General features: G+C 42.8%; 1 protein-coding gene across 3 annotated transcripts in view; it reads right to left on the reverse strand.

Annotated features, from left to right (window-relative positions):
• The window catches only part of FLI1 (Fli-1 proto-oncogene, ETS transcription factor), a 77767-nt gene that overhangs the window by 10807 nt on the left and 45459 nt on the right, over positions 1 to 21501 (reverse strand). For all 3 annotated transcript variants that reach the window (XM_075521268.1, XM_075521267.1, XM_075521266.1), the window contains exons 3-5: positions 19378 to 19532; positions 15834 to 16037; positions 9055 to 9123 (exon numbers count right to left, since the gene is read on the reverse strand). In XM_075521268.1, coding sequence (XP_075377383.1) covers positions 9055 to 9123; positions 15834 to 16037; positions 19378 to 19532 — 428 coding nt within the window. The remainder of the gene's footprint in view (positions 1 to 9054; positions 9124 to 15833; positions 16038 to 19377; positions 19533 to 21501) is intronic.

Raw genomic sequence — 21501 nt, forward strand, 5'->3', positions numbered from 1 at the left:
AGTGTCATGCCTGGGTTAACTTTTGTAGAAGATGCCTGGGGAAAAACACGTGCAGCAAACTCACTGGGGTGTCTAGATTCCCCAGCATGGTAGGTGCTAAGCAATAGAAAGAGCCCACCAATCTCTGCCTAACGGAGCTGATACCTCCAAGGAGATTAGGAAGCCAAAGGATGGAAAGTGGCTTGTCCTAAGTCATGGGGGCAGAGCCAGGAAGAAAATAAAGGTAAGTTTCCCAAGTCTCAGTGAATTGTCTGACCACTTACTAACACTGCCTCCATTTCCCTTTGAAGCACACTGGCAGCCTCTGACCGAGTCTGACTTGCTGAGTCAGCTGAGTAATAACAACAGCAGTGACTGTAGTCATTTAGCCATCTTCTGTTGGATTCCTTACCACAGCAGCTTGGGGTGCTTTACAAAAAAAGGTCAAATGACCCCAGTTTGCGTGACAGAAAAACCCCCAAACCTGAAATACAGAAGGAACTGCTCCAGAATACCCTGTCATATTTGGTTAGGGAGAACAGGCACTATATTTCCAGACAGGACTTGGCCTTACAGATTTCAATTAAGCAAATCAGGGGAAGGAGAAGGCTGCAAATTTGAAGCAGGCTATGGGATCCACGGGATTCTCCATGCAGAACACAGTCTGGTTTTTGCAATGAGTCCTTCTGCTTCAGTAGGAAGAAAGGATCCTGGCTTGGTGGCTGGAATTTAAATTAGCTTCTCTAAATGGGGAAAGCAGAACCAGGTGTCCTAGGGGACCCAGACTTGTGATTAATCTAAGTGGTCACTTGGGGTCTATTTTGTGGCAACTACTTTATAGGGAGAGAGAGAACGGAGGGCATAGGACCTCACCGCTTTTCCTCCCGAAGTGAGCTTGTGTGTGGTGGCTAGGACTGGCACTATTCTGGTATCTTGGAAAAGTCCCAACGTAGGCGCATGGGAACAAAAAACACTACTGCTGCAAACCAAACATGTAAGCAAGGCCTGCCAAGCTGCTGAGCGTCCAGCCCTCACACTCCTGTCATTTAACCTCCTGGAGATCGCATTGAAGAGGTGGGGTTGTGTTTAAAGCCAGTTGGAGAGAAGAAACCTAGACTGTGGGTTTCTGGAGGGGCAAGGAAGCCAAAAACACCTCCAACTCCTCCTAGAAACATTAGACGCATTGTTTTAAATGATGGCAGCAAACATAAAGGTTGTAGAGTCTCTAAGGTTCTTCCCGGGCCCACTCTGGCTCCAAGTATATGTACTAAATGCTCCATACATACAGTGCAAAACCTTACAACGTCAGCAGCAGGAGATTTGCTTAGACACAGTTTTTCTTAGCACAAAGCTGTGGAGGCTCTGGATACTATCATTTGTCTGCAGGAGGTTTGACAGTGTGTGGCAGAGATGGTGGAACAGGACTAGAAAGCAGAGCAGAGTATGAGGAGTCCTCCAGCCTTTTCAAATGTCTACAAGAGGTGGTTCATGAAAATCAGCAATTGGCTTCCCTTAACATTTAGCCCTATGGCATACACCCAGGTATGAGTTACATGGGTGCCCTAACAGCGTACACTGAGACCTCGAAATCTCACCCACAGTATCATTTGTTTTGCAATGAATTACTTTTCAGTGTACTATTTCTGCTAATTAAATCAATTGCTTAGCATGAATGCCATATGTCATGCTGTATGTCATTCACAGCCAGTATTACTATGACTGGTCTCATGATTACGTAAGACTTTCCAGCGCCTTCAAGCACCAAACTCATTCGTTTCTGCTTCAAGACCACAATGTCCTGCTCCTTGCGCTAAAGAATCACCAGTACAGGGATTATATGTGGAATTAAGTAATTCTAAGTCTCTCCACTAAGAGGAAGCAACTAGCTGAGTGCAAAATAATTTCAAAATAACTTCTACTCTGCATTGTCAGACTATTTGATTATTTCACAATTAAAAAAAAAAACAACTTGTCAAACATCTCTACATTGTTATTAACCTCTTTTACAGATGAGGATCTGACACAAAGAGCAAAGTCCAGGCTTGGAACAACATTGGTTTTTGACTTGAAGTCAACTCAAACCAAGTGAGAAGGGACTGACTGCTGGATTTACGTAAGAAATCTGTTGCAGAGCATGGACGTGAACAGGTTTAACTTGGGAAATCTCTGAAAGTAGCCGAGAGCCCGGTTTATGCATTGCTATCCTTACGGAAATACAGATCAGAGCAATCAAACATTTCCAATGTAACTCCTATTCTAGATCCAGTGTTGAATTAAAGTACCGTGGCTGCAGCCCACTTATTTCTAGTGTCAGACAGGATCTGGATTTTAACATCTAGCATCAGACAGGATCTGGAGCTTAACATCAAGCATGCAAAGAACTAGGATTCAGGATTTTCAAAGGGGACTCATTCAGCTTCCACAGACACCCGCGTGCTTAGGGTGGTCCTGGTCCCTTCCAAAGCAGGTCATTCCAGCTTGAGATCCACGATACCTCTCCCTCATTAGACTTAGCCTGGCAGGGTGACACGAAGGAGCTCCTACACACCGCAGCTCTGGAGCCTGGAGCTCTGCTCCCCCACTCAGAGGAGGGCTCTGGCCTCCAAAATTTGGAGTCACTCCCTGTTTGCTTTGAGCCATAGGCGACAGCCCCCAGTTGCGCGAGTGTGGCTAGAAAAACATCCCAGAGCCATGCAGCGGTGGAACTTCCTGATTCACGTCTGAGTTACCCTGTGCAACGCTTACAAAGACACATTATGAAGAAAAGGAGGAAGTAATGAGAATTTTTTTTGTTGTTGTTGCTTTTTTTAATATCAGCAGCAGAAGTCCCAATGCACAGTGCATGAAGACTGAAGTATGTGTCCTAAGAATCCCTCCCAGAGCCAGCTTTGAAAAGCAGTCACTTTCCAGTCAACATACATGTTCCTGAGCTACGCAGGGCTGCAGACACGAGCAGCCACATGCAGACAGGCATGCTACTGAGCAAAAACGCCGACACACAACTGCATATTCTGAAAGGCGCGTTTCTGAGCACCCTTCGCGCACGTATATACACATTCATCCAAAACACAGATACGAGTGTGCACCAATATGCAAACAGCACTGTGCATATTTTACCCCCCAGCACACAGAGGGGTAAAATTAGTTAACGTGCTTGGCATTTGCACTTATTGAAAAATACACAAATGCAGAAGTAAAGAAAAAGAAACACGTATTCCCAGAGAAAAAAAGCTAGACGCAGCAATACACACATAAGAGAAAAGGGAAGAGAAGACACACATGCGCAGACATTGCAGCTAGCATTTTTACAGCATTTGCCCATTTAACTCATTATCAGGAAACAAATTTTACTCTTGTCTTAGGAAACGGCCAAAGCGCTTCCAAGAGCTTTTCACAGGAGGGACTGCACCCCAGCAAAAGTGTAACCCCCCCACACATGTGCAATAACATTGCTTGCAGTGCACCCTAGGCAAAAAAATAATAGCTCTTTTGCTGGGAGAAAAGGAAGGATAATGGTTACTTAGAAAGTGCTCCAGACAAGCTGTCAGGTTGAATTCAGAGAACTGGAGTCTACTCTGGGACAGCGCTGGCTCAGGGTGATCCCTTGTGAGTTGGGTTTCCTGCCTGCTACAGCTTAAAGACAACGATTCTTTGTTTCCAGTTTTTCTGGTGAAAAAACACACGCCTGCCTCCGAAGAGGGTCAGGGAGAAAGCAGACAAAACACTAACTCTGGAATTTCAAAGGAAAACAATTAAAAAAAAAAGAAAGAAAAAAAGAAAAATCCAAGAGCGCTAGCTACTGTCTCTCCTGAAATCATAAATCCCTGGTTTGGCCACACAGTCGCAGTAAGAGAAGCACCAAAAAAGCCTCCCCTTTTTCTGCTGCAGAGCTAAAAATGGGATATTTCATCACCAGGCACACAAATATGATCGACAAATGTTTTTGCATGTACAGACAATTAAGAGGGCATAAAGCTGCAACTGCTTTTTTCTCTGACACGACTGAGACTGGAGGGTTTATAACCTTTGCTGTGAACAAGGGGCCTTAGTGACACACTCAAAAGAAGGGTTTACTGAAACTGGTCAATATTTTTCACATGACAACCTTTTAGACCTGAAAAATGGCCTTTTCAAGAGAAGAATTTTATGCAGGAATTTTTTCCTGTGGGAAATTTTTTTCCTGTGGGAGACTTTTTTCCTGTGGGAACCATGCTTATGCAATCATGCTGCCTGTGGTCTCTTTGCCCCTCTCTCTCCAGTCCCCAAAAACTTTTGAACCTGTCACCCAAAATTGTCACCGAATTCGACAAGTGAGAGAGGTGAGTTTTAAAGAGTTCCTGCCCATCTAAAGGATACTGCTGGGGAAAGAGGAGAGAGATTGCAGCCTCGACTGCAAGAAAAGCAGCTGCAGGGACTCATATTTTGTTAGGTACCGGGGAACCTGCATGAGAGAGATCTTATTAATGCTCCAACATCAGGAAACTCTTCCTTAGGGGCTCACGACGAACGTGGGTACAAACTCGTGGGAAACCACTCTGTGTGAGTTTCAGAGCTCACTGATCTGTTTATCTTCTTAAATTTGCCAACAACTGAACAAAACATACAAGCAAACACACCTTATACCCAAACACCCTTATTGTTCACACAAACACTTTTATAATGCAAACATAAACACGTAATAGCCACAGACTAAATCCTTAAAATTTGCCTCCTACGTCCATATTCATGTATTCACACACAAATTTCTTCCCTCTTTGAAAATGCAGATAGCACATCAGCTTTTCCTATGTTCTGCTTGAATTTAGGTTGGATTTATGAGATTTTGGGCTAGTGCTAGTTTACCACTATTCTAAGCTAACTACATTGCCTTAGGCTGAGCCTGACGTATGCAGAGGACAGTGCTGGAAGATAGAGACCTGTGCTGAATCCAGCCTTTTAAACAAGATCATACATAACCTGTAATCTGGAAGCAAACAGCCACGAAAATCGCTCCACTAAATTCTCACACGTGATGCGTGGATGTAGCCCTTATCAGCCAAGCCTTCCTTCTTCCCGTTCTGCCACTTCACTGCCCAAATACCCACCTCACTGCGTATCAGCACATCCTACAAAGCACCACATGTACCACACCAGACGCTCCTCCGTGCCTGTTATGACACATGCCATTTTACACATCAACACGCCATGATTCTCCCTCTTTGGAAACTGCCAGCACTATCCTGCTTGAGTTCAAATCCTGCACAGCATTTAAGCTTGTATATTAAACACGCGAGTTATGCAGACCCCAACATGCTTAAAAGTAAGCATGGACTTTAAAAATGTGTTGGACTGAGGCCAGAATGCTCACAACCATATGAGGGACAGCCCTTTGGCCTCCTAAATGTTGTCGTATGTGAATATACTTTCCATTTCCCTATGGAAACCTACTCAAAATGACACCATTCTAAAGGTGAGCAATTTAAAATCTCCACGGACTTGAGCAGATAATGTAGTCTTAGATTCTTCTCCCATGTCTCCGGTACCTACAGTAGGTCAGTCATTGCTCCAAACAGTCACGGAAAATGAAACAGACCATCTCTCCAGTGGAGCGCTGGGAGTGGGACACAAATCTTTCCATTCAGCAATGAGAGCAACCTCGTTTCATTTTCCAGAAAATTGTTCTCTAGCCAAAAAATACTGGTGATTTTCATTAGAGCAATTTATTTCTCAAAGGCAGCTGAAGACAATTTGTACCAATGACGCTAAATACCATACTTTTGAGTGTTTATGAGGCTGAGAAGCAAAGAAGCTCAGGCAACAAGAGTCCTTTGAACACGACAAGGTTTCTACCTATCTGATCTGAGAACAAAACGCATATGCTTTGTGTACCAGCTGTGTAAGTTTACAGTATCTGTTTCTGCTATGAAAGCAGTTTAACTCTCCTACGGCAGTGCTACAGGTTCTTCTGTACGCAGAGCTGGCATCGCAGAAGAGAAGTGAGAGGGGCAGAAAATAGAAGGGAAAAAGGTAGTAAACTCTGCAGCTGCAACCAGCCAAGGCAGTTCCGTCTCCAGAGCCACGGCATGAAACCCAGCCCTGTGACAGCAGTGCTGCCCTCGCCAGCATGGGCCACAGGTCAAGCGGTGCCCTGTGCTCCTGGGTGACACCGTCCTTGCTGTGGCTACAGAGCATGCCCTGCTCTGTCTGTAACAAGTTCAGGAGAGAGGAGAGCCGTATGCTGCATCTGAAACAGCTGCATCTGTCTGTGTTGCAGCCATACCTTTTTTTTGCCGTGTAGGTTCTTTTTTACAGTGTGTGGATGGAACACGTATAAAGCATAGTGTAAGCGTATGCAAAAAGCATGCATTTCTCCCTGGAATTTGCACAAGCAGGTTATTTGCATTAGCTAGGTGATCTTAGAGAACGTGCACGAAAAATTACAGGGGGAATGAAGAAAATAGTATTTTTTCCCCGTCTCTGTCATGTATTGTACTATTTCATCACCTCCTCCTGCTTTTGAATCCTCCAGGGAAGGTGGTTAGAAAAATTTGTCTATTTTTATTCACAGGTATAGAGAGAAGAAATATTTACAGGGCTAGTAGATTCAAGATGCATTAACATAAAGAAAAATGTTTCATCTTTTGAGAACTTAAGGAGACAAGAAAATACTTATAAAAAATCATGATTTTTAACCTGAAATTCCTTCTCCAAAAGAGTATCATCATCTTGAAGCCAGCCCATTAAAAAGCCTTAAAAGGAAGCAAGGAAAATCTTGTTGCCTAACGGACTAGACCAAGGCTGAGGAATTCCAAGTCCAGTTTTATGTTCATCACAAGTTTCTTCTGTGATATTGGACAAGACACTTCTCTCTGCTCCCCCAATTCCTTATCTGTCAGCCTGTCATGTGCACGTGTCTCTTATCCTGTCATCTTATCTCACAAATAGTATTTGGAGCGTGAATCAGTTACAGTAGGTTGAAGTGGGTCGGTTTATCCTAGAACAGTATTCAGACATCAAATGAATGCAGAGGAAATTTATGCATTGTAGGAAGAAATGGAAGAGGAATAGATAGGATTTCAACATTTCTATGCTAGTTCTTAATTTTTATTTGACTATCCCATGGGTGTGTTTAGTCCTTTATTGACACATGATGAAAGTACCATGTAAAGTGAAAAACGCCTAGCTGACAGAAATCAAATGCAAACTTCTGTCAGCTGCACTAAAGAAACACACTCGAGGGCAGTAAAAATGGAGGGGGAGGAACATTTTTTCCCTCAAATTTCTTTCTGCCTGAGTGACTCTAGGCCCAAAAGATAAACGGTATAAAAAATTCAGAGGACTGCAATTTTACACAGAGCATTTCTCTTTAATAAAAAAATCGCAGCTTTCTTCCTTTTATTTTTAGCAACCACCTGGCTTGAGACTGAAAGAGCAGTCTTGGATGTGAGTGTATGTTTATGGGGGAGATTGTGGAGAAACACGTGCATGTGTGTCTGCTTTACTCAAATAGGAGCAAGCCTAACTTTTATTAATGTTAAATAGATGACTGTTAGCATCAAAATAGTCACAGAAAAGCCTGAATGGCTTTGTCTCTGTAATGTACCATGTTTTACCAACTAATGCCTGTCTCATAAAGAGAGAACAGCATGCCAGGGAACAGACAGCTCAAGTGGATAGTTATATGCCGGACAAAAGAAGCTGCTATAAAACCCAGCACTGATATTGTGTCCAGGCTCCAGGACAGATGTTGGAGATGAAATGTGGCGTGGTACAACGAGAAAGAAGTGCTGGCTCTAAGAGCAGTGCTAGTCAATGAAGCAGCCAGACACACCATGCAGAAGCTTGTTAAATGCGTGATCTCAGTTTGCTGTAGCCTTTCAGTGAAATGGGGTTTTTTGTCTCTCCCTCTCTCCAGCTGCTTAAATAAAAGACTTTCTGCCTTTCCCCACTATTCTTTGAAATGCAAACTTGTGGCTCATCAATGAAGCCACGTTCTCCTGAAAAGCATAGAAATGTTTATATATGAGGTGAGGAAACTGTCTCCGCATGAAAGCAGACTGCTTCTAGGTGGGTTATCTCATATGACAGACATGAGATTTCACACTTTTCCCAGAAGCTTTTCAAATGGAGGAGCTGAACACAGTTCAGTGAACAAAACCAATGTTCCTGCAGTTACACAAAGGGAAAGGAAGACCAAACTCAAGGCTCCTAGTCCTACACAGAAAGTTATAGAGCACAGGACCAGATTTTTGGTCTTAAACACCCTATTTGGCCTTTAGCAATTCAACTGTCCGACTGTGACTTACTGTCTTATCTAGGTAAGGGATGTGCATCATACCCACCACACCAACTCCCGTAATTTTATTATGACTGAGAATCCAGTTTTTCATTAAAAATAAGAAAAAGGAATAGGACTGTAGCTGCAGAGGAAAAGCTGAAAAACCTGACTGAAGGGTATACAAACAACTCAAAAGCCTGAAGGAAGCTCAAGTGTGTTATTAACTTTTAAACTTCAAGGTTTCTAAGCTCCATCTACATGATCGGAATTTATAATAGATTAAAAATTTGCTGTTATTTGAAAAAGAAAATCAACATGTTCCAGAATGAAAGTGTCAAAAAGATACACTTGGTCTTCCCCGCTGGTTGAAACTAGCTGACAGATTCATGAATGGTTTTGGAAGACGTGAGTGGCCTTTATTCAGTAATGGAATTGATTGTAAGAAGATTTTATCCTTTCAACTATGAACTCACTCAGAGAGAAATAGTGTCTCAGTCTTTGCTATATATCTGAGATTTCAAACTGTTTCACATAAAGAACAGAAAATATGCCATCAGTTCATCAACTCAGTAATACACAAGTGTGAAAATGACAGATAGATGTTTTATGCCACAATGTTGGCTGGAGAAGCAGAGATGTGATTTTCAGGACTGACGGAGCTGCAAATTGTGAATTATTCCATTTTAACCATGCTGTGCATGCATAGGAGATCTGAACACTTTCATGCCAAGGATACTATAAAAAAGGTCTAATTTTAACCCAATCAAAAACATCGTGAGAGCACAGGAAGCCAGGACATTTATATGCAAAAGACTGACCTTCTTTGGTGGCAAGACGTGAGGAAGCTTCTGTGTGGGATGGAGTATTGTAGACCAGCAGTGAGCTACCTATAATGAAAAGAAAAGGAGTTACTGCAGTTTGAATGCGCTCTGCCAGTGGCGAACCATGCACGCAAGTAGAAAATGCTATCACTAAGATCTAAAGACCAAATTTTTCAGACGGTTAGGCACACATTTTCTATGATGGATATGAAATTCTTTTAAAAGCTTGGCAGCTGTATGTCACACATGCTACCGTTTCTCCACTTGCAAATCAAAATAAAGACATTTGCCTCCTTCACTGAGCACCTTGATGTCCTCCGTTGAAAACTGATATAAAAGGGTGCGGTTGTATAGTACATTTATACAGGTACAGTATCTATCACAGCAGAGCCTCTAGAAATTACTATGGCACAGACTGTATTACAGGATAAGGGAAAAGCTTTCCTCTCTCTCTAGCTGTGATAGAGAAATTTCCTGTTTGAGGAATGTACAGTAGAAGTGACATGAATTGCACTGTCAGGATCTGAACAGTTTTAGAGTGTCACGTGCTTGGTTTTGGACCAACAGCTGCAAAAATCTCACTGGTATTCCAGCATCTCACATGCTTTGTGGAGTTTGAAAGTAGGTTTCTTGGTTCTGAGTGGCCTTTCTATCCAGCCCCACCTGAAACAAGACTATTCAAGAGGAGCACAAAAAATAACCCATTGGAAGGCTCTTTGGTTTGCAGTGTATGGTGGAAATGTTCCCTTCTAACCATTTTACTTTGATTCTCCTGCAAACTTCTCTGGAAATGGAGGAAGAGCTCTTGGAAGCCAGCATGTAATACACATTTCATGGTTGTCTAGTTATACGTGTTTACCCTACATAATCTTCTAGGCTCGCCTTTCCTACAGCTCTTTGAAAAAGTTTCCACTGCATCAGGCGGTGACATTCATAACAAGGCCCAGGGCCCTTCTTGGTAGGGACTGATGATGTGAACCAGACCAGGACAGCAATCTCGCCGTGGATTGGTATGGATGAGAAGTGCTTTTACAGACACTTTCTGCTATTCATGTCTACACATCCCTCTATTCAGTGAGATTCTGTCCCATTTAAGGCACTCGGTCCTAAGCAACACACAGCAAACAGTATAGACTTCTGTATATGCTATGCTGACCCTGAGCATCCCCAGATTCTTCGGCAGGGCTAAGAATACCTCTTTTGCAGGTACTATAATACTAACTGATTAGGATCTTGTGACTAAGCCATGCAGTCTCCACATTCCTCTAATCCACATGATCCCAAATAACACTGACCTCACTTGCCCCTCAGTAGTGTTCACAGTATATCTCACTTTCCTGCGAGAGCTGAGGATTAGGCAGTTCACTGCCAGAAGTAATAGCCATTGCAGGTGCTGGATCTTATTAGCCCTGTGTTCCTGTGGATTTCTTTTCTTCTCCGAATGCAAACAAAGCCAAAGGCATACACAGCCAGCATGTACACAGAGGTAGAAGGTGTTGGAAAACAAAGCCCACTCATAGGGAGTGGAGGATGGATGCTACCAGATGCTGCAAGAGAGGGGATGTTTCAAAAGACCAGCATGGATAACATGGTAAACTAGGAGGGAAAGAGTTCAAGGGGATCCCAAGGGAACCTTGACTGTGAAAGCTGTAGATAACTGAAGTGATTGGCTTCAATATTTAGAGAGATTTGCTGGTCTTTTGCTGCTGCTGGAGGAATTGCAACAGCTTTGTCCACCTAACTCATGTTTTCAGGAGATGGTTTCTGGCTTTGGCATTTCTTTCTTGAATATCTGCGGGGAAACTCCTGTCCACCACTCTCTCCTTTTCAGGTTATTTGAAGTAGATCCTGAATGCAACGCCCAGCCTAGCTTGCCCCAGACAGGGAATTGCTGGGGAATTCAGAAACACAGTTTTCTATGACTAAATAGGCTGCAAATGCCTGGTTGCACTGACTGGCTGAGGAGTTGGGGGTGGGGTGATGAATAGCACTGAACAAGCCTGTACGATGAACCTATAGCTACTTTACACTAAAAAATGCAGCCCAAGCCACTGGAAAGGGACGGCACCTCCCCCAGTTTAATTGCTAAAAGTTCTCACCTTTGCCCGACAGTCTGAGGTTTCTGGTGGGAACACCACAGAAAAGGAAATGTGTTTCCTATTAAGGGTTTTCAATGAAGGAGGAAAAGAGAGAAAGCCAGAGACACGGCTCAGGACAGAGAGAAGCAGACAGACAGACAGAGGCCAGGCTGCTCCCTCCCTTACTCGTTCCTGGGCAAAACTTTGGCTGTGACAATTTTTCGTTTTGTTCTTATTCCCCCTTCCCCTCACTGGGACAGTGACAGCTTAGATTAAATCAGCTCTTTGTGGAAACACCGGTATTATTAATAAAGTGCAAGGCTATTCTCCTATAATTAATATTAAACAGCTTATCTTACAGTTCCTCCCACCTTTTTCTTTCTTCTTTATTTCCCTTGTATTAATTAAAAAAGAAGATGGAAAAGGAATGAAAACCAGAGCAGGAGAGTTCATTCCCCATAAAGTCTTCCTTTTCACAAGGCAGCTCATCCTTCTGAGATGCAGGAATATCTTGGTTTCACAATCTTGAAGTCTATTTAACCTGGAAGTCTTTTTTATCCTGACTTTCTGAAGGCCATGTGGATTTCCCTCCACATCTCCTGGTAGAATCGGGGTTCTGCTGCATTTAGCAGTATAGTTTTGTTTGGCATTAATACATGGCTCGAAACCACAAAGCAGTTTTCTACTTCTGCTTCTCGCCATGGTCTCATTCTTTCCCCTTCAGGCTCTTTTCGTTTGTACACACCACACACAACCAACCCCCCATAACTAGAGAGGAAAAGGACGGAGGTGACAGTTCAGGCTTCTTTTGATGTTCATCCCAAACATAGCATGAAAAAATTCAAATCTCCCTTCCCACTGCCCACTGGCTGACTGGAGAAGATTCACCAGACAGGCTGTGTTTGAAAAAGATACCGGCACAGCAGTCAGTCTGGAGTCAGAAGGTACAGGGGGATGAACAAGAAGAAAAGGCCAAGGCATGGCTTCACAATTTTGGAAAGGAAACTGGAAGAAACACTTAAAGAGAATTGTTTGAGGTGGGGGACAGTAAGTTGCCTGAAAAAACTACTGGGGGGTGTTTTGAGAGATTCCAAAGGATAGAGTGTGCTGCAGAACTGGGTTCTGCAAGTCTGAAATCTCCTAAAGATCAGAGACGTCCGAATTCCTGAGTGCTGCAATCGGTTACGGAAACAGGAAACAACTGCATGATTCTGATCCAGACCTAAGTTTTGCCTGAAGACTAAAGGTGCTGTGATATGAGTTTGGTTTAGTCTTGACTGTATTAAATAACTCACCTGAACCTTCTATCTCCAAAACTATGATTGAGCTTTTGTTGAGGTCTTGCAGATGTTACTGGTTTATTTTTTCAATCTGGACTCAGATGTGCCAAAATAACGTACCTCATAGTCAGTTTTAAGAATGCTTTCACTCTGATCAGGAGTGTAAAATGTTGAAAATCTGAGGAAGCTAATTTTCAGGGGGTCTCCTTGCCTGGCTAGCAAACAGGATCAGAAAGTTCAGACCAGCTTTGTTTCTTGGAAAAAAACCACCAAAGTTTAGGATTCACTAGTCATCGCATATCCAGCTTAACATCCTGAGAGGATGAACACCTTTCAAGAGAGAGACTGGGCAGATGTAATCTAGCCTATAAATCTGAAAATCCCCAAATTTCTCCCGTGTTTTGTTGCCATCACGTATTCTCTACCCTAAGCAGGAGCAGAGCTGGATGTCTCTGTAACAAACAACCTTACAAAAGGGGAAAATTCGTGAAACAAGACCATCTCCCCATGGCACTGAGCTCAGAGGCTCGGCACTAAACATCCGCTGGAAATCAGTCTGGAAAAACAATAAGCTCCTTTCGAAGGCGTTACTCCGTGAGGGAGTTAACCAGCAATCCAGAAACCAGACTGTCATTAGGCAGCACTAGGAACAGCTGCACGGAAAGGAATGCTCTTCAGAGGCTGCCCGACCTCCACTCAGACAGGAGCTTGCTTTAATAAGGACAGCACTCGCATGACGTCTTAGAACAGCCCAAGGGGCTGAACAGAGAGAAATTTATAATCGAAAAAGCTGGGGATGGCCTGGGATTGAATTATCCTTTCGTATGCATCCACGTAAAATTGGAATAACTAATTTGTCTGAATCCAGCAAAGTTGCTCGGGTTTTGCACTAGCTTAATAGCATAGAAATCATTGCAGGCATTCCCCTGGCAGAACATTATATTTTTATGATTATTATTCAGCATACGTTGCAGCAGCACTTAAACGTTGCAACTGCATTAGGACTCCATTGTGTTGGGTTTGAGAAAGATGAGACACAAGCCCTGTTCCAGATTTGCCATCTCAACAGACAAGACCAACAAGAAGGCAGGATTACTAGCTCCATTTTACAGAAAGTAAAACTGAAGCACAGAGGAATTAAGGCAAAGGTTTATCCCTCCTAATTTCAGGCATTTAAAGGGGATGTGTGAACTAGGGGACTACTATCCTGAATTTCAACGTGACCTCTTGCTTTTTTTCTATAAATCACAGAATCACAGAATCACAGAATCGTATAGGTTGGAAAAGACCTTTAAGATCATCGAGTCCAACCATAAACCTAACACTACCAAGACCACCACTATACCATGTCCCTAAGCACCTCATCCAAACGTCCTTTAAATAATGGAGACCAGTGTGACCAGACTTCTAATTTAGGGACTTCAGGTGTCTAAAGGTAGGTAGGATCAACCAGGAATTTGCTCCTGAACAAATGGACAGCAGCAAATGGTAAAGGTAGCAATTGAATCCAGGTCTTCAGGCTTATGCCATGAGAGGAAGGCTGCAATTCCTCTGACGCTCTCTTTGAACGCCCCAAGTAATGGGATCCGTAACACTTGAGACTATCACTGAAGATGCTTTCTGGAGCTAAAGCAACAGAAGAATTCAACTCTTCTGCCAACCTTTTCAAATTCAGCCTGGTTCTTTGATTCAAAAACCATACAACTCCTTCTTCGTCTCTTTCTGTCAATTCTCAAGTCTTATCAATGAGACAATTCAAGTGTCTCACTTGAGTATTTATCTGTGGGAATTTAAAAACATTTCCGGTTACAAAGCGTCTGATTTGCCCAGCCAAACTCAGCAGGTTTGGCCAAAGCAACACTGGCTTCACAAAACTGCCTTACAACTTCCTGTAAAAGTGTGTAATTCTGTATGCAAACCTTAGTTATAAAGCTATTCTGTGTCTGCAATAATCTTGAAATGTCCTGTGAACCAGCAGCTCTTTGCTGATGAAACAGGATGAAATTTGCAAATCATTTTGGATGGGAAATTATTTTATTGTGAAGTCGCAAGGGACAAAAACTGTTCAAATCCAACAACTCTGTTATTTGTTGTGAATCATTTCTTTGGCTCGACTTCTCAAACAAAATAAAGGTGGGGCTTACAGAGGCACCCATCTGTGATCTAACTCTTGTCCCACTGTAATCTGTAAAACTCCCACTGATTTTAGCAGAGGCAGGGAGAGACCAGCACTGAACAGCTTTGAAGAAACACCCTAAATAAATGCAGTCTCTGCTTTATTGCACTGGCCAGATGGAGACATCTTCAGCTGCCTTTACATCACAATTTGATTTCCCAGTGGAGTAAACAGACTTTTTTCTTTCTCTCCCTGCCCTCCCACCTTGCTTTATGGCACCTTCCCCTGATTTTTCAGTCCTCAAATAATTTTACTCCTATAAAAACTGTTTCACTTGAAAAAATATTGGAGCATGTAAGATTTAGGTTCAAGTTCTCTGGCCTCATCATAACACAGTTATCCTTAACACACCTTTGTGAAGAAAGGAAATGCTTTTACCTCCATTTTATAGATGACGAGGAGACATTTGGAAGCTATGGACATGCTCAGGGTTGCATAGGAAGTCTTAGAAAGGTCTGAATCTAAGACTCCCAGCCTCAAGAGCATCTGCTAACCATAAGGTGGTCATTCCTGTTTGGGCTGCTGTGGTATGCTTTTCCAGAAAGCTCAGAAGACTGCTCACAGCTTCTGTCTTAGGGGCTTAATACAGCAAAAAGGAGTATTGGATCCATCACATACTCTAGTGTGGGACACAGAGTAGCACTAAAGAGGTTCAGCAAAACTTGTTCTTTGAGTACTAGGTCATTTGCACGATATCTGCTTCAGCACACTTACATTTGGGGAACTGCTCTTGCATTTTTTCCTCTTTCCAACAAATGTGGGCCTTCAGGAACATAGAAAACCACCAACTCTGGCCAGTTGTGGGTCCTATTCTGGAGCAGTCTTTACCAGAAGCCTCGGGGGAAAGTGCACAGCCCTCTAGCTGCAAAGTCATGGAATAATTTGCCCATGACCCATCACTTAATGTTTGGTTTAATCTCCACAGCAAATTTATGTATTTTTATCATATAGCCACAGCTGTTTTTATTATCTGTAAGACTATCTAATCTTCTTAAGAGTCCTGCTCAGTTCTTCACCTCCCCGATAGCACCACTAACTCCATCTAAGTTAAAATTAACTTTCCAACCCACTTTTTATTGCTCTCTTCCTTGTTTGCTCTCTCTGCTTGCCTTTCTCTGTTCTTTTTCCCTCACCCTTGCTACTATTTATCCTGCAAGAAGAGCCCTAGAAGCTCAATACTCATGGCAGCTTATCCTATCAGCATGTCATGCTAGGGCTGGGATAAGTCAGGGCAATACTTACTTTCCCTGAGGTAACTGAGGTGAGACAACAGAACTTCCGTGTTGTAGAGGGAGGTGGTTCGGAGGAAGTCATCCTTGTTCATTTTGCAGAGCTCCTTGCCATCCATATTCTGGAAGATGGTGGTGTCAATCTCCATTAATCCATACTCCTTTATAGCCCATTCCAGCCACTGGCGCACATGTTCCTGGGTCCATAGGGTGGGATCTGGCAGAAAAGCACAACGGATGGTAACACTATACGCAAGCCTCAAGCCTCCAGCACTCACTGAACCCCAATCAAAGCATTAACCATTGTTTCCACAACCAAATGGATTTAATTTACCAATTCCAATGCATTTTGCCACAATGAACAAGTACTGTGCGCATAAATTGATCACACTGACCCCCTGGCAGGGTAGGTTCTCTTGATTGTCTCCCACCTGCTTGAATCTCATACCTATGCTTGGGAACAATATTAGTGACATTTGACTGTGACTTTTCTCCCTCTGGAAAAAAGCTTCCAAAAGCAAATTCATCCCTTTGAAAGGGTATGCTTGTCACAGCTTCGGTTCTGCAATGCTATATAGTTACATCAGTGCTGTATAAGTCACACCATCCTTCGCAAGTGCATTACAAAGTCCCAACAGATGGCATTTTAAAGTCTGAGGATGGCGGTATTTATGGTCAGCAAAGGGACTCTGAAAAAAAATATTATTGCTTAAACAGAACAGCTTGCCATGTATCTCTGAGTCACATTTGTTCACCCTGCTGACAGGAACACAATTCTACCTCCGCTAGCCCTGTAAAACCAACACAGCTATTGGAGGGCAATGTGGATTTTATACTGTCTCATGCATCATTATCAACTGTCAGCAAAGCTCCAGCTGTGGAATCTTTATTACTGGTGATGACGTAAGAGAGAGATTGAACCCGGCTGGAGTTTCAGACCCCATGGTGACGGTTTGCTGCATCAGTAGTTAAAAAAAGAAATCATCCTTTGAGCTTCGAAAAGAGCATTAGATCAGAAAGTCCCAGCAACAATTTGTGCCACGATACCATTTTTACAGAGTCATTTTCAGAGCATATCTGCATTTTCAGATGTTTCCTGTGCTGCTTCTCCCCATGTATCCCATTTCAAAATTTAAGCTGCAAATTCATGTTCCATTGCAGCTGGAGAGGATTGCAAAGTCAAGCTTAAACTTTGGAGACGTTTGATCTGTCCATCACAGCTGGTACATTCCTCCAAGATCAACCTCAAACACTTCAGGTCCCGAAGCAGTTGAGAAAATGGATCAGAAACACGTAGCCATCACACAGCTGATAGGTTGTCCTTTGGGGAGGGACAAGAAGTGCCTCTGCCACACATTTTATAGTGTATAAAATAATGCCTTGGCCCAGGACTGTAAACTGTGTGTGCTTGGGCAACAGGCATCCCTTGACACAAAAGGTCAGGTAGTGGCTATACCTGGTGAATTCCTGGCCTCCTGAGTTCCAGAATAACAGCATGAAATGGAGAAGTAAGAACAAGGAATATTGAAATAATAACCGTGACATTTCCTCACTGAATTTCTAGTAAACCTGGGTTGCTTAAAGCTGAATTCTAAACATGGAACTTACAACCCCATACCTTTGCAAGTCTGCTTTGGGAAAGAAAGATGGATTTTCTTTATCTTTTGGCAATAGCTAATTTACATTCTGCTTTCTAAGCACTGGCAAAAGACTGCAAATTTCACTATGCAAGTATTCAAGGGAGGATTCTTTTTTTTTTTAATTGAAAGAGTTATTTGTCTTGAGTTTTGAAAAAAACCCCAACATTTAGAGGCCATAGTGAATTTGTGGTCTCCCTTTAAACAAACACTTTTGAATTTCAGATTCTGCCTATTTATCACTGCAGAAGACATTGAATGGGCTCTGAAAAACTGCCTTCTTGAAACATGGCTTAGAGTTTGTTATTATTACTATTGCAAGCCTAATGTGACATTATTCTTGCCTATCTTTACCCTAATGTGCTATAAATCCTTACTCTGGATTATATTAAAATTTCCAAATGCCTTTCTTGGATGAATCGGGCCTCATATCCTGCAGCCAGATATCTGGGATGATGTTCATTATTGTCTTCCAAAGTCTGGTAAATCACTGCTATTTCACAAGTATCTCAAGGTTTTGATTTGTAGATGCTCATGAGGGGGAAAAAAGTCCTTTATTTCACTTTCGTTCAAAGAGGAGATTTTAAACCTTCTCTTCCACTGAGGGCACTAAAAGTCATTTCCCCTATTTCAACAACAATGCTAAACTTTATCCCACCCTTGGTCTTTTTAAATATGCATAAATAGCATGGTGAAGAGCAGAATAAATGTTCCTTCTTGACTATCTTTAATAATATAATGCCTAGTTGGTATCAGCTAACACCTTTCTAGGCAACGTTGATGCTGAAATCATATCTGATGCTGTCACCGATTAGGTTAGCCAGTCTCTCTAAGCAGATCCTAACAACGGCTTAAATGGTACTTTGAGATTTGCTGTCAATTTTTTATTGGCTTCCCTTCACTACATTCGGTTCAGGCTTTTCCTTTTCATCCTAAATGGCAAACAAATGCTTGGGAATTGTCATCTGTTCGTGGTCAAGCCACGATCAGAAAACAGAGCTAAATTCCACAAGTACGTTTCTTTCTGCCAACAGTTCATCTGCGTGAATCAGCTACAACCCTTGGTGAAACCCTCACAACACTGGGTGAAAAGCTGCACCCCTTGAAATCAATGGAAGTTTCGGTACATAAATTGGGCCAGGACTTGGCTTATAATACCTCCCTTGCTGGAAAGTTCCTGGGCTAGTCTCTTTATATCTATGCTGTTTATAAACTTTGCAGGGAAAAGACTCGCTCTCGTTCCAGATTCAGACTTCACCAGTTGCCTGCCACAGCAGCTCTCATCCTTGACTATCCAAACGCATCTAATGCATCCTGCCAATTTCAGACAGCAGATGTGGATATCAAATACAAACACAGAACTGGACAGGAATGTTTCTGTGTAACAATTTTTGGAAGGATAATGTAGTTCCTGCAAAATATAGTTTTTCTGGTTTTCTACTTCTAACAAAAAAATAAAAACAAAATAGCTCATTTTGAATCAATATGACATGAAAGTGCATCTGGATTCTACAGAGCATCATGGGAGTTATAATTTGGGTCCACTTCATGCTTATTCTTGCCTATGAACTGCGCTCTTTGATCATACCGAGCATGTCCCAGGAAGCACTGCAGATTCTCCTCTAACACATGACGGGAGATGGATTTGGTTCAACACACCAAAACAACACTTCATTCCAGGCAAAAAAAAAAAAAAAAGGCAGCAGCACTAATTATCCACTTCTTATTCTCATTCAAGGTAGAACATATACTGGGACACGGGAAATTCCCACTAGCCAGAAACTCTGATATTTTCCTTACTTTTTACATGGTTTGTAAGAAAGAGAATCCTCAGAGTGGATAAACAAGCCTTATCTGCTCAGCTGGATATTTAAGACAGTGCAAGGAAATATGAAACAAAGACTTTGATGGTGGTGGTACCTGCTGGGACAATGACTCTCCTCTCATTGGTGGTCATGTTGGGAGGAGGCCCGTTCTTCTCATCCATGTAGGTGCTGTAACTCATTGGGTTGGACTCTGTCCCTGCTCCGACGAGTTTGCTGCATTTGTTCACACTACAGTCTACGGGGGACTCCCTGAAATGCGAAAGGAAACAGATGACTTCTCATTATTACGCACCTTTCATCCCTGCTGTAGCAGAAGGAGGTCTGGGTTACAGAAATGGCAAGTATCCCGAAGGTGAAAAGTTAAGGGGACTTTCTTTACCTGTGGGAGAGGCCATTCCTGGCCTGTCACATGAATGTCATAAGGAGATCTATGAATCACAAGTCTCAGGGAGGGGATCTCTAATAATGAGACCAGTTGGAGGAAAGAGTGTTGGAGGTGCAAAGAAGAGTGACTTTTGGACAAAGGCAATGGTAGCTGTAAGGTCGTACTCAATACCTCGGAAATATCAAAATTCACAAACCAGATAAAAAGCAAGTGCCTATCACATAGGTCTGTCGGTTACCCCCCCACACTCCCCTTCATCCTTTATTGCTCAGCTGCATTTTAGCAATCCTTCAGATACAGCTTGATGCTCCTAGGAGCCCTTGTTGGACTGTTTCACTCTTGCATTGTGTTAAATACAACCCTGCACACCGTCTTTCTGTTATAATGGAGTCTATCAATTGACAGAAAGGCTGTACTTCTCACCTCATGACCTAAGGCATTTCTGCAGAGCTAATCAGAAATACAGATACACCCCCCTTCATTTTGTTAACAAAGCACACAAAATACCCATGCCAAAATGACAGGATAGTCACAGGAGAATACTACAATATTAGCACGGTATCTAAAGAGTCTTATTTATACAGGGCTGAATGTAACTGATCTTGTCTGTTCTTAACAGTGAAAACAGTCCCAGGCTTGTCTACTACTTGGATAGGAAATCTAGAAATCTTAGGTGCCTTAGGCGTGAGTCAAGAACTTCAGACCACAGAAACGGTGTGCGAAAAAGGCTCTGGCCCCAGTTTTACTTCTGAGGTGATGGAGTGATGAGGAGGGAACATTTAGCAACTCAGGTGGCACTGTGCTAAGACCTGGACTACATGCAGACCCTTGGCAAGCAATAGGCTTTCTCTGTCCTGCTCTGGGAGAATTATGAGCCTCCAAACCACAGATAGAGAGCAGAGATTTTGTTTTTCTCCAGCTGCAGTAGTAACTCATGCTTTTAGCTCTAGAGGTCACTTAAAATACTAGTCCACAGCCTGCCACATGCACACAGTACATCCCAGCTCTGAAGAATGTACCAGGGAAGGGCAGCATTATTGCCCTCGCCTATACAAGGATGCATTAGTGTGCAACCACTATGCAAAGCAAGCACAGAGCCCATATCCAGTGCAGTTTAGTCCACAGCTTTAATTGCACAGCCGTTCTTCTTCTCTGCCAGAAGCAAAGTGGCTTGGGAGGAAACCATTCGCTGAAGGGTAAGAACTATGACAGTGCACCAAATCCCACCCTCTGAGTTCAGCTGGCAAGACTTCCAAGTTTGGACACTAAACAAATTTGTTTCTTAATCTGAATGGGGGGGAAGGAGAAATTACTGAAATTCAGTTATCATGGCTGGGAGATAAATGCTCCACCGAGATATTCTAAGGCAGATGGTAATTTTTTCCTCATGTCTTGCTGAGGGAATGTTGCTTGAAAATGGAAATAAGATGTATAACTTACACATGTTTGAATTTAAGGTTTTACTATTTCGCCTACTGTTTTTCCAGGCAGGGAACCAAAATCCGCCTTCAGAGAGGCAAACTGCTGAAGGTTTAATGTCCCCGTGGCAGTCAGAGGAGAGTCTGAGCAATTGCAGGGACACCAGGGTTTTCACAGGGAATGTGATCATTTCTAACTTTCTGTTGAAATACTCTGTGTCAGGTGTTAAATGCTGCCTGTACTGGCAGAGAAAAAGCCCTGAAGCAGCACAAAGGATCTTATTCTTTCCCAAGGTACAGGCTGTCCTGAGAAGACTCGGTGAAATGGCGAGAGCATCCGTGCTTCAGGGTGTCAGACTCTGTTCGGTTCGGTGCTGACCATGACCAACCTCCTCGCCTGCCCTGCCTGGGGGCC

The sequence above is a fragment of the Mycteria americana genome, chromosome 19 (assembly GCF_035582795.1).
Source record: "Mycteria americana isolate JAX WOST 10 ecotype Jacksonville Zoo and Gardens chromosome 19, USCA_MyAme_1.0, whole genome shotgun sequence".
Taxonomy (NCBI): Eukaryota; Metazoa; Chordata; class Aves; order Ciconiiformes; family Ciconiidae; genus Mycteria; species Mycteria americana.